General features: G+C 37.1%; 1 protein-coding gene across 1 annotated transcript in view; it reads right to left on the bottom strand.

Annotated features, from left to right (window-relative positions):
* Positions 1-14,321, bottom strand: part of PRKD3 (protein kinase D3) — a 41,948-nt gene that overhangs the window by 10,313 nt on the left and 17,314 nt on the right. Inside the window, exons 5-10 of the mRNA XM_081998099.1 lie at positions 13,607-13,796; positions 10,743-10,820; positions 9,019-9,202; positions 7,371-7,494; positions 4,444-4,521; positions 2,535-2,811 (exon numbers count right to left, since the gene is read on the bottom strand). Of these exons, the coding sequence (XP_081854225.1) occupies positions 2,535-2,811; positions 4,444-4,521; positions 7,371-7,494; positions 9,019-9,202; positions 10,743-10,820; positions 13,607-13,796 (931 nt within the window). The remainder of the gene's footprint in view (positions 1-2,534; positions 2,812-4,443; positions 4,522-7,370; positions 7,495-9,018; positions 9,203-10,742; positions 10,821-13,606; positions 13,797-14,321) is intronic.

Here is a 14,321-nt window from a genome sequence, read left to right as displayed (position 1 = left end):
AGTGCAACTTGCAAGTAAAACCACCAGATAAAGATACAGAATTTTTCAGCCTGCAGCAGATGTTGACATGAGGTTTTTGTTACAGGAGTAACATTATGATGCATGGACAAGATACATCAAGAGAGGCAGAAAATACTCTTTTCCTTTGACTTCAAAAAAAAAAAAAAAAAAACAAACCCCAAACCAACAAGTAGAACAAATTCACCTACAAGGTGGATAGAAGATATACTATAGATTTACTAGAACTTTAAAGAGAGTCCTTATCATGCTTATAAAAGCCTTGAGCTTTAAAAACACAGTTTCAGAGAACATGTATGCACAATGTACATGTATGTACAATGTCTGTATCTGATTTGTGCCACCTGTGCTTTATATCAAAGAAAGACTTTACAGACTTAAGATAGCAACAAATGCTAGATCTCAAACACACTCTGAATACTGCATCTGAAACACGAACTGGAATTACAGCCTCGCACATGTCTACTGATTATTGACTATAGTCAAGTCTGTATTGGAATAACAATATAGAATACAAGGAAAAACAAGAAAGAAGGCAGACAAAAAGGTTACTAAGGTCAACACAAACTTCAGCAAGGTTGAAGCACGGTAACTAGAAAGTGAAGATACAGTTTTTTAAATTGTTTAAAGAGAACAAACTGAACCCTTCTCCACAAACAGCTACAAAATACAAAATATCTGTTAGGTAGAGATTGAATTACTCCTTCCAAATAAACCCCTTTTTCTAGTGCCTGAAATGCATAAGAATAAGTGCTGAAAAATTATCACTTCTGAAGAAATCAGTAATGTCAGGATTCAATATGTGATCTATACTAGGTAAGAACTTACTAATCTTCTCTTTCTCATTTCAGCTCAGAAACACCCCACAAAGAAACATTCCACTCAAACACGAAGTAACAAGGTCAGAAAGGACTCCTTCTGACCTTGGGTCAGACTGGAAGAACATCCTCACCTCTAGCTACTTTCTGGCCTGGTATAAATTGACTAGCTAGTGTCTTGTGGACATTTTGACACTACAAACTGCCTGCTGCTGCAAGTATTTAAAGCACTAGCAATGTCTCCCTCCCGTTTTGGTCTTTTCATTTAAAAGAACATATTTGGGGGCTTTGGGGGCTTTAGTTTTTTCCTACTAAAAGTCTAATTTTCTTAAAGGCTCTTGGGATACATTTCAGGGCTCATAGTGTGTAGGAAGGAGAGGGATGAATGGACATTTTGGGGGCTTCTGTGCAAAAACCAACCTGAGCTGGCTAAGAATATGCAAACGCCACTCCACAACTCATGGTAGTTTCTTACAATCCTACAATCCTAAACATGCTAAAATACCTCCTCTCTGTATCTACCGCTGCAGCTTTATTCCCTACACTGTCAACTTATAAATAACAACATTTTTATATTAAATCTGAAAAAATACTGATTTTGGAAAAAGCAACTGTCTTTGCAAGTCTCTCAGCAACAGTAAGCCTTAGGTTCTAGAAAACAGAGAGAGCTTTGGTATACAGATACATATATTTGGAACTAAGAATTTCATATTGAAAGTGGCATTTTACATATGTATAAGGCCAGTTATGAGGTACCATCTTACAGGTATGTTTCTTCACTTTAGTTAAAGAGATACCAGTACGGGCAATTTCACAGTTTGCCATTTCAGACCATGGTTGCATTTTCAGAAAGTGCCTTTACCTGAGGCAAGCATTTACATGTTCTTAACTGTTGTTGATGCAGAGTAGCCAGATATCAAAGACAGAGAAACTAATCTCAGAATCTCCTGCAAAAGAAAACTTCACTAAAAGAAGATTAAGGAGTAGCTGGAAGATGAAAGGAAACTAAAGAATGAAAGCATAAATCGCAGTACAGAATGTGAATGAATGTAATTGCAAGGAACAAGGAGATGTCTGAAGAGAAAGAACATAATATATAGTTCAGTGGAGCCTAGATAATGAATATGATCCTATGCCAGAGAAAGAAAGGGAGGGCAGGTGCATAAAAAGAATAATGGGGTACTTTTTATTACTACCCACAGCTCCACAAAAGTTCTTTCCATCACTAGTAGTATTTGTATTGCATCACTAACTCCTTTCCTTATCCTTAGCTACTGACTTCTCACAAATTCAAAAAAAAAAAAAATATATAGGGGATAACATTAAAAAGCATCCAAATTTATTTCTTTCAGAGTGTATGTATATAATCTGAATATATTTATTAAAGTATATGAGAAATAGCTAAACTATGGTCCCTTTTTACATCCAGCAACTATGTGTGAGTTCTTAATACTCCTACAATAAAGCTCTGCAATATGCATTTGAATTGTTACTACTTCCTGCTACAACAGATTGAAGGATTTGCCCACCCTTCACAAACCTGAGTGTCACTTTTTAGAGACTTGTGGAAAATTATGGACCCAATTCAGCAAAGAATAGACAGACGATACTTCACTCTAAATAAGCACTTTTTGGAAAGAAATCTCTACCATTAACAGCTTCAGAATATGAGTAATAGTGCCTTGTCTGCCTGCTTACTGTGATCTTTTCCTTGTCCTGCAGCTGTGCAAACGCTAGCTTGAGGAGTGACTGGCATCAAAGCCTGACGAATGGCTTTCTCCCAGCCCTGAGCTACGTCAAGTCCAACTCCGGTGGCAGCAAGAACAGGACTGTGATGACTGCTGCCATTGTTTTCGCCAACAAAGTACACCATGGTGTCAGTGATGATCTCAAAACAGTATGGGTTGCTGCCCTGCACCACGTTTGAAAAATCTCGAGGCTGAGTCACCTGGAGAATTTCTGAAAGTGGAATCTCCTGAAGAAAAATATTAAAGATTAAAAAAGGAAAATGCACATAGTATTTTCATATACTGATATTCAAAACTTAAAGTGTTTGCAAAGAAATCAAAGCAAATATATCAAAATACCAAAACACCAAGCTTCATAACTAACGTCAAAGTATGCATGACCATTGCCCACCCACAGTTTTCTGAATTCCCCTACAGAAGCCTAGATGGACTTCCAGCCCCACCACAGTTCTCTCTATACAGCTACTATTCCCTACTCAGACAAATGGCATTTATACTCAGCATGAGACATGCCCCCACCACATACAAATGATGCACAACTATAGAATGACCATTTTCCCCCTGTAGTTTATACAGCTTAGCTAGAGAAGAGCATGACAGGGGAAAAAAGTGAAACAAGACAACATTAAGAAGAGGATGTGGTTATATAAGGTAGTCAATAAGCACTGCTTCACATATTTGAATCGTTTTGGGTAAAGATTCTCTTTCGTACAGATATTAACTATTTCTACTGACTCCTCTACCTTGCCAGTTTAAGATCATGGTACAAGCAGTACTAGAGAACAGATCTGAAGGAAGAATACCAGCTGGAGGAGGACATTCCACATACATGGGAAGGTGTACAGGTACGTATCACTTGCAAGAGTAGTGAACAAGCAGGTGAACACCGGGCTGGCATTAGGGGGATAAGAGACAGTAGCTGATTAAGATGAAGAGCAGATAAATGTAAAGGCAACAACTGTGAATGATTCTAACAGAAAATACAACCTGAGATTTAAGCAGTTAAGAGAAGAGGAGCAAAGGGGCGAGTCAAAGGACTAGAAGCAGTGACACAACGCAGCAACAAGCAAGGAACATATTTTACCAGCTGTGTTTTGAATGCACAGGGCAATACAAGTATCAGGGAGGTCTGAGAAGAAGAGACTGCATTGGTCAAGATAGGGATGAAAAGGATCTGGGCAAGTTTAGCTGGGTGTACAGAGAAAAGGCTTGACCTTAGAGATGTTATAAAGGAAGAAGCTGCAAGATTTGGACCCCCACCTAAAGATGTAAGACAAGAAAGGGAAAAATCCTGTTTATACATTCAAACACATTTTCTGAATATTCCACCATTGAAAACGTTACTATATTAACAATATACTAAACTTATTGCTAAGTTTCATTTATAAAACACCAGGCTGCACAGTATATTTTCCTCTAAATCTTGCTTGCAACTTTCAGTTGTACAGTTAGGAAAAATTTAATTTTGGGAACCTTGAAACAAAATACATAACATGCAAAGTTGCAGTCACTATTTTTAGAATGCAAAAATCTTAGCCTTCATTAGACTGGCAGCCAAACAAACTCTCTGGTAATTGTGAAGAAAGGCAAAAAAAGCTAAGCAATTCAGAAGAGCAGTGCATGTAAAATGTAAGGAGAGACATACTCAAGGGGATTAGAAGTCAGCTGCAAGCAATTTCTCAGAGTTAGTCTTGGTCCTTCTCATTTACAAGCTTTGGCCAACAACTAACCTGTCACAGTTTTGATTAAAAAAAGATGGGGAAATGGAAATACTACTTATACTGTTCACAGGTAGATTTCAGATCTATAAAGCACTGAGTAAATCAAGTGCAACATAATTATTACTCATCATTAATTACCTTGTAATATTTTGTTCCAGATTCATTTTGAAATAGTGTGAGGCATTTGCTGTCCAGTCTCCAATAATGTCTTTTTCTCTACAAAATGCACAGTACAATAATGTAAGGAATAAATCACTGGTACGGCTTTTGTTATCTTATTATTTAAATGAGAAATGCTTTAGATGACTAAGATAATCAACCAACATGAATCTACAGCTGCATCTTAGATTAGATACATAAAAATATACACTTTGGGAATAAAGATTTTTTTTTAAACTCAAGAAGAGGCTCATAAAATTACTTCCATAAACCAGAAAAAAAAAATCACTTACCTTATAATAATAGCAGTGACAACAGCAGTTATCTCATACAGGAAAAAGAGTTACCTACACAGGTTTCACTCCAGGTGCATGTGCTCACAAAACCCAAATTATTTTAATTTAGTAACAATGGTGGGAGCCATGCTTTATCGCTCTGTGCCCTCACACCAACACTGCAAGGGTTCGAGGACTGAGCAAGCCTGACAAGTCCTTAGTTCTTTTGTCAATACAGAATTCTATAAGGTCAAAAGCACACAGCAGCAAGACAGACAGATTACGAGATTCAAGTGGACAAAATATCTTGGGGAAGATAAAATAAAAATCAAGACAGACTAAATAGCCATTTTCTGGAAGTTTCCACTAATGAGAAATATCGTCTCCACCAAAAAGTAATATGAATAAGCTGTTGCACTTAACTATCTCATAATTTTAAGCAAAGGATCATTCCTCAAAACAAAGAAGCTTTTAGAAAGCTAATATGGCTGTATGAATCTAACTTAATTTTGTTTGCGCCATGCTCATATAGTTGGAAACCCATTTTCATTTTTCTGTGACAAAAATCCAAGACCATTAACGCTGTCCTAGGATAACAAAGTTTGAAACATAATACAGCAGAGCTTAAATCACTTCAATAATGGTCAAGTTAAGACTACCTGTAGGAGTTAAGACTAAGAAAGCTAGGACATTAATGGATTTAACTAAATGGAATTCCCAGCCAGCACTGAACGGAAACTGCATGAAAGCATAAGGGTGAGCCTGTCCTATGGACATATATGCTCTTTATTAAATAGTGAATCAAGGAAGACTTCAGAGGAGAGAATTAAGGAACAGGTTGGTGACTCAGGGATTCAAAATCTGCCCACACCGTATTCTGAGAAAGCATGGACTCAGAGTGAGGAAAAGAATACAGACAATGATAGAAAAACTTCTCATTATAAAGGTGAGATATTTTGTTATCCAGTGTCAGCAAGATATTGCTGATATATTACAAGAAGTATACAGATATTGCTGTTAAAACGAACCTCTTTGGAACTCTTAGAAAGCCCGAGTTGTTTCACGAATAGGAAATAGTCTGACATTGCTGAGAGCAGAGAGGTCAAGTGAAACAGCCAAGGGTGTCCTCCCACTAGGAAGTTCTATGAGATCTTGCTTGGCTGAAGGTACCTTGCTTTGGGGCAGAATACTCCATTTCATTTGAATGGCCTTTTTGGTAGATGTCATGTAGGTAGCAGCTGGACTGGTAGATGAAAAAAATCTAACTAAGCTAAGGTGTACAATCTGATCATTGTTCTACAAGGGGATCCAAGAAAGTCCATGAAAAAAATATACTGGCTCTACTGAAAGATTAAATCAGAGACAAATACCAGGCCTGCCCTGAACTCTGCTAGAACTATTAATCTTCATCTACTACCCAGCCTTAGTTTTTCAACAGCCAGCTGATGATAACTGTGTCTGTTAAGTAGCCTTGGCTGGAATCTCATCTGAAATATGCTAGATACTTATTTTGGTTTGTGATAAATACATCTAGATATCAGAAAACTGTACTTGAAAGAAATGTTTTGTAAGGCAATTTCTGACAGACCACTTGCAGTGATCTGTTTAGTTGGCAATCACAAAAAGTAAAAATACTACAGTAATCTGAGCTGACTAGTATCATCCCACAGCTTGATTTGAACAGAACTTAAATAATTTGGCTTCTCTACACTCCTGAAGTCCCCCTTCAATCAGCCTCCTGCATAGAGACAAGGAATGGAAAATTATGCTCCCTTTCATGAACAGTCTCAAAATGACACAATGTGCTTCATGAGATCTGGGAACTTCTTGACTTCATCCTTTTCATTCATCTACCAAAAGACAAGAGGATTCACTCCCTCCCATCAGACAGACAACTCTAAGGAACCCAGTTACTCTTCCTTATCTTCCTCCTCAATACACAAAACCAAGGAGCTTGCCTAAGAAGGTTCAGTTAAGACGTCATTATTGGTAGCACTGGAAACGAACAGCATAGTCTTTTTGGAGGATGCTTGCATACCCAAGGACATACAGTCAAGCCGCAACTCTTTATTCCACTGACATGAAAAGGAATAGTGAGTTGGGGGGGATGGTGTTCAATAGTGCTTAGTTTTAGATAGAGTGAATTACTAGAGGAAAGAAGGGCTCCCATATCTATACATAAACATTTACAAACACCTAGATCATTAGAATAGTGTCAACCACTTCAGTACTCATCATTTTATAATAATTTCTAGCTTTTCCTGTAGTTGAAAAAAAACCCACAGCACTGATACAAACATTCAGTTCAACTGCTAAACAGAAAGAAGACAGAAGTTATTCCGAATTATTACCCCAGGAAAGCTGAAATCTTAAACATGCAATTTATTTGAGACAATTTAGAGATACTTCTCCTTCATAAAAGGGAGAAGGAAAAGTACTGTTGTATGGCCACATGAAGAATTTTGAATAAACTACAGTTTCTCGTTCACAATAGATTTCTTTTTAATGATCATCACGGCTAAGTTCTTTCAAATGATACTGTAAATCAGAATATCTAAATAAAAGTAATACAATACACTGGTTTAGAGAAATAATTTAAGTTAAATGTAGGAAGAAACTAAAGTCACTGACCAGATTGTCTCTACTAGTGTAGTGGACCATCCAACCTTCCTTCACCATTGTACTGCTCTTCCTCTTTGTATGCTTGATTGACTGTACAACTCTCATAAGAGGAATATTGTTGCTTGTTGAAGGACTAAAAAAAGATAGAACTGTTACTATTTAGCAAGTTGAAACACAACAGTACCGCAATTATACTGGTACTACACATTTAGTCCATAATTTTCAGGAACAGGTACCTTTCCTTCCCATTCAAATTATTTCATTGATAAATTACATTGATAAAGTATCTGAGCTTCCACTAGCTCTTCTAGTGCAAGTATTGCAGTACTTAAATTACTTTATGGAACACAGAAGAAACACACTGGAATGTGGAAACCTTCAGAAATCATCCTCTCTCAAAACAATTAGCTGAGATTGCTGGTCTTAATCCAGCATAAAAATATAATCAACATCAGCATTGCTATTTTCTCTTGTCTAAGTTGACTGCGCTACTGCTTCGTATTTTTATTACACTAATAAAGGTCCTTATCTAAGCATACTTTCAATTTATGAAGATATCAACAGGGTCGTGTTAATTCAAATCATTAGGAAGTTTTATCAATACTCAAGGATATTAACTGTCCTGCAGACAGAGATTTCACAATCTCTAACATTCTGACAGTCATTAGGTAAATGTACAGGTTTTAATAGTGCTGAAGATGGAGTGAACCACTAAATTGCTTGCTTAACACCAGAGAAATTTTTTCTGTTCTGGCACTAACAGAAACGTTTGTAAACACATGAAATCACATGACAGATTCAAAACCAACAATGTAAGGATGCTTTAACACAGCACACAGTTACACTGCAGAATTGGCTGCCATAGGATGCTGTATCATGCCAAAAAACTTCAACTGCTTCAAATGCAATTACAAATAAATGGAAAAATCCTACCTAGAGGTGGAACACAAAGTCCTTGACCTATAAATCACTGAAAGTTGAGAAGGTATCGCTATATGATCTTCCTTACACATTTGCTACTAAGCACTGAGCTAACATGACCTTTGGTTTGACCTAATACAACTGCTCCTGCCTTTTTAAGAATGACTTAAGAAAATCAGGATGGCACTATTCAGAGTAATACAGAAAGCAAAAACACCACGCTTGATTAAAGGAACCAATGTAACTGTGATCAGATAGAAGACTTCAGAAAAATCATGCTCAAGTTAAAAAAAAAAATAATTTCAAACTTCTACCTAAAATGCATACAAGCTATAATGCATATACTAAGGTATATTGAGTAATTCGTTTTAAATCAACATATGTACAACAGTAACTAAATTAGGCTAAAGACATGAAGATCTTAGTCATGTCTCAGCCATGTTAAGCCTCGTCATAAATTTTACCATGTTTTCATAATCTAGCTTTATTTCTTTGCTAACAGTCATAGCACAAGAACTTTTTCCAATTAGAAAAGACAGTATTATTTTAATTTATTTATGTTTCAGATTTGCTTGCAACAGGATAACTTTACAAAGCATTTTCACATTAAAAAAAGGCAAATCAGAAAATGACACTTTAAGCAATACAACTGGTCTAATCAGAAGTGTTTCAAAGTTTTACTGCACAATATTGAGGAAAGTACATCCAGAGCAAAGAAATCCACCTTATCACTTACCTGATGGTTTTGACAGCTTCCTCATCTTTGTCTGCATCAAGGTCAGACGGATCCATAAAGAAGATTTTGTCCTCTGGAGGAGAGGGCTCTTCTGCATCATCTAGACCCCGACTACCATCACTATTCATTTCACTGCTATCAACTTCCATTGGCATGTCCAAGTCCTGGCCTGGGCTTGCAGGTTCTGGAAACAATGCAGGATTCAAATATTATTTCAAATACACAATTAAAAAAAAAAGAAAACAAAAAACCCAAAGAAAACACGAAAAATCCACACAATTTCTTCTTCAGTTCACACTTATGCAAGTAAACATAAAAGTACAAACAGAGTATAAAAAATCCTCAAGTTTTTGCTGAATGATGCAGAACATGTTAATGAACATTACCAATTTGTCTTTGCTAAATGCCAGGGCAAGAGAGACCAAATCAAACCAAGAACCATGTTGAAAGAAATGGAGTGAAAAGCTTAAGGTCTAAATCTAAATCTCATTAAGTAATTCTGTTCCACAAGTAATCAGGACAAAGTAACCTTTTGATGGCTAGAGATGACCCAGAGAATTATTCCTGTGCAAATGAAATCCTCCATCAACAGAAACCCAACTCTCTTCTCACTGCCCTTGCAGCCTATAATAGCAAAAGTAAGAGAGAAAAAGGGAGTTGTGGTACTGCAGGAAGAGAGAAAAGCAGAACAGATCTTATTCGCATCTGACCTTCTGCTGGGGGAAGTTTAAAGTTTCCAAAAGCTGTACAACTTGCACTGTGGAAAACTAAGAAATAAGACATACAAATACCTTAATCTATATGCTTTTTATTTTTTTTCTGAGGAGGAGAGCTGAAGTTAAGGGTGGGAAAAAGAAAAAAATAAACGACTCCTTATGTCTACAAAAGAATTGTCTGAAACTGTAGTTCCCAAACTAGTACCTTAATCACAAGGGTGGTGAAAGCAGACTGCAGCAACAATATGTTGCACATTATTGTTCATCGCCACCAATCTCAAGACCCAGGCAAGAGCCTTGGAGCTGGAGAAGGAGGCAGGCACGAATGGATGGGACATATTGTGCAATGGCAACAGATCCACTGGCTAACAGCGCTGCTGCCCGGCCTCTGAATCAGGTTGTACAGTTTGGTGTGATCTGCTGCACGTCATCAATTTCATTCCCAACACTCTTCAGGCCCATCCATTCAACCAGCTTTCAATCCACCTCACTGTCTGCTCATCCATCTCATATTTCATCAGCTTTACACTGGTCTAAAACTTATAAGAATAAGACTCTGAACTTTCTTCCACATACTGTTTCCCACCTTCCCCTTTCAACTCCGTAAAGTCTATTCAGAAAACAGTCCTGCTTAACTGAGGTTTCAAAAAAATTAAGAGTAGTTTTTTTGTTTTGGTTTGGCTTGTTTTTTTGCTTTCTCTTTTACCTCATAAACTACTGGGTTAACTCTGGCACTAAAAATCATGGATTTGAGAAAGTCACAAAAAATGGTACGGATCTTCAGATATTAACATTTAAAAATATGTATTTCATGATTAAGTAAAATTAAAGTATCATAGTATAACTTTTACAGTGAATCTTTTTAATTGTCAGCGATCTCAAGTGAAAAAAATGGGAAGCTAAAATAAAAAGACATAAATTATTCAAACATGAGGGAACCAAAAGCTAATGCGTCTTGTTAAGCTTTCAAAGACCTGTCACTATTTGAAAGCATGCTTCTCATCTTACCTCCATTGAAAATCACCTCTCCAAGACAGTCTCTAGGTACTTTAGACGCACAGCGTTTGTGACAGTTGAATCTGCAATCTAAAACAGAAGATAAATAAGCCCATGATACCAGAATCTTACTCCTACTCAGACACTAACATTCTATCATTCACTACTTTCATCACAAGCTTCAGTTCATACATTTCAAGATTCATACACTTCCATGTAACTGAAGACAGCACCAGTGAGGTCACCTCCAGAAGAAAATTAACAATCTTGCCCTGATGTCACATGTTGATTTGCCCCACCGCTATTTATTATGCCAGCACTTCCCCTTCCAGTACAAAACAGTTTTCTACTTGTCTAGCTTTCTCTGTAGTTATTTTTTCCATTATGATGTAATTTTTCCCATCCTCTCATCTGTTCCACACCCTTTTTTCCATTGCTATAAGATTTAAATGTCTCATCTCTATCATTTTTCCCCACCTGCTGCCTAAGACTTGCAGCCATCAGAGCCTCTAGGACCACACACCTGTATCACAGAGCAAATATGCTTTGCAGTAAATCCCAAAGTCCAGTTCCTCTATCATTTAGATTACAGATTTGGCTGAACACAGAAGCTCCATTTCTGCCTGTTGACACAGGGCAGGATAGAATAACATTATGTTCAGGTCTGGCCTAATGTGGATATGGAATCTAACCTTGATGCCATTTCTGCATCCGAGGTATCAGATGCAACCTACTGAACGAAGTCCGACATACATTAGTGGTATTAACAGGAATTTCCTTTATTAGCAGCATCGTTGTAATATTCAACTCTGTATCAACATCTGAATTTCAAGACTCCCTACTGCCCCCACAACAGTTTTCAAACTGATTATTTAGTCCCTTTCTGCTATGCAAAGAAAGCTCACTGTGCTTTCCTTTTAAGCCCACACAAGGGAAAAATCATTATCTCCCCATTTTCAGTAGGAGAGAAGCCAAATCTTGGAGCAAAGTACAATCCTGTTCAGCTTTTAAGTGCCTGCGAGGAAGCATCCTAGGACACCACTGAATTGTCCTTTCTATAGCAGTTTTCAGTCCATATCATGGAATATGGTTACTTCACTAGTTTGAAGGTGGCTGGAACAGAGACATTTCAAATCCTACCAGGGAACTAGAAAGACTAAGAGCAAGCCAATCCTAATAAATTAAACTATGTCCAGAAACATAGTACTGCAATGAAACTCTCCGGTCTAGTGAACAGTTAGAAATATCTCCTAGCATGCTTTTGGCCCACAGCATTAGCACAATCCCGAACAGTTCCTGGGTCTAGTTCACAAATCAGAGCATCCCATGAACTTGTTCCCAGCAGGTAGTCTGCATAGAGCCACCCACGCTGGGATGCTAAGAAAACTCGTTCATGAGCACAGGTCATTTTGTCCCAGTTGACCTCAGTGTCCAGGAATGCTCCTGGGCACATTTCATTTATTACCACAAATATAGCTTTAGCATCCCAAAAATCATCCTCAGAGTCCAAGTAGAAGCCTGGATGAATTCAAGAAATCCAGGGCTTTTGCGGGTACTCAGCAACATGGGACTGCTGAAAGACCCCAAGCTATGGGAATGTGCACAAGGAATTCAGTGGGAAACCTTAAGAATCTGTAGGAGAAAGCAGTATGAAAATATTTTGATTGTTTGATATAAATTCCTGATATATTAGAAATACATATAGTATCATACTGCATAAATGGAGGCCTATTAATATACTTATTTCTGTCCTGTGCACATATATAACATTTCTCTAGGCTTGTTTTCCACGCATAAATGCTATTTTTATCCAGTGTCATTCAATTCCCTGAAACTGATGTGGTAGCCCCATTTGTTCAGCTGGATATACAGTCACAACAACTGTGTGTGGTGAGTAGCATCTGTATGTTAAAACTGCAAAGCATCTTTTTCAGGTTTCATTATTAATGTATTACATGTATTCCGGAGACATACTGACTAAAAAAAAATAAATCAAAAACAGTTCAGGATGCAGACTTCAAACAAACTACAAAGACTGCAAATTAATAAAAACAGAAACAAAAGATAAAACTTCTTCCTTCCTTACATGAGACAGGAGTATTTTTAGTCAAAAGAAAGTTAACACAGCTACAAGCTTACAATTTTTGCTCTCTTCTACTAAAGGAAACTGAGAACGTATTAAGTGACCTCATTCAAAATGATGACCTTTGCTCTCCTGTGAGTTTGTCAAATGTGAGTACCAATGGAAAGTCCTTTCCATATTAATGCTTAGGCTTCATCACTACAGTTTTCTTTCCTGCAACAAAGCTGACAGATCTGCACTATCCAGCAGTAAAGAGCCAAAAGAAGACCACAACGTCATAGTTATGCCCTGGGAACTGCATAAAAGAGTCTGAGAACTGAAGTCATGCATCTTAACATATGCTAAATAAAAACCATGCAGCTGATGAAGCCTAAGCTAGTTCAGGAAAGGCACCTATCTGTATAAAATTTTTCCAAAAGATAATAACCAGTATTCTGTACTAGAATAATATAATGAAAACTGACAAATTCTTTACTGATGAGTCTAGAATACAGACATTGAACAAAGAGAAGTATTTCCCATTTTTATTAACTAGAATTATCCTTCTAGAATTAAGGTGTTACCAATCCATATGTGATTAAATTTTATTTTTCAGAAAAATGTACAATGCACAATCTACTAAAATGAACATGAGGGCTGCTATAATCCTCTCACAAACACGCAATTTTTCAAAAACTACACTGTTGCATACATAGTATACAATCTTCTGGCAATCAAAACATAAGTTGAAATCAGTTTTAAATACAAGACCTTTACTGAAAATTATCGCTGCAGCAGAAAATTAAATGTTTACCTTTACATTGCATTCCTTGGCGAAAAAGGCCCTTGAGCAGCCGTTTGCAATACTGGCATATGGTGGGACGAGTGTAAGAGTGAACAGCAAAGGTGTGTGGAACCTTCACTCTGCAAAGCACCATCTTTTCCATCCAGATGGGACGACCACTCCAGGAGGGAATCCTCTTACTAGGTTCTGGGCAGCAGCGCTGGAATAAAGAAGGTATACATGATTTTTACCAAAACAGTTCTACGGGGGCCCTCAAGCTGTCAGTTTTAAAAAGCTAAGTATGGCATGCCTAGATAGCTTACCAAGTTAAACAAAAATATTTAGAAAATTAAAAACTAATTTTTGAAATTATCCTGCCTCCCAATACTTTGAAATTAAGTTAAAACAAAAACTTCAGCAATTAAAAAGGTATTGAGTATCATACTGAACATTCAGCAGGATAAAATTCCAGTTACCTACATCTACAGAAAAAAGTACAAGGCCATGTTCCTTTACATCTGCCCTAAAGCATTTTAAGCCTCCTGAAAGATGAACTGCATACATGATAATGTATTATTGATCATCTAAGCCAAGTATTCAAAATCGGAGAGCAAAAAAGAGGTGTCAAAGAGGTACTAAACACACATGTAGAAATCATAAAAGTTAAATTCTGTAATAGGAGAAACGGTTACAATTCTACGTTCACTGAATAAACCTTACCAATAGTTATAAACATCAGAATAAA

This window comes from Phaethon aethereus (assembly GCF_964289735.1).
Source record: "Phaethon aethereus genome assembly, chromosome: 3".
NCBI lineage: Eukaryota > Metazoa > Chordata > Aves > Phaethontiformes > Phaethontidae > Phaethon > Phaethon aethereus.
This window is presented reverse-complemented; position numbering and strand designations above follow the sequence as displayed.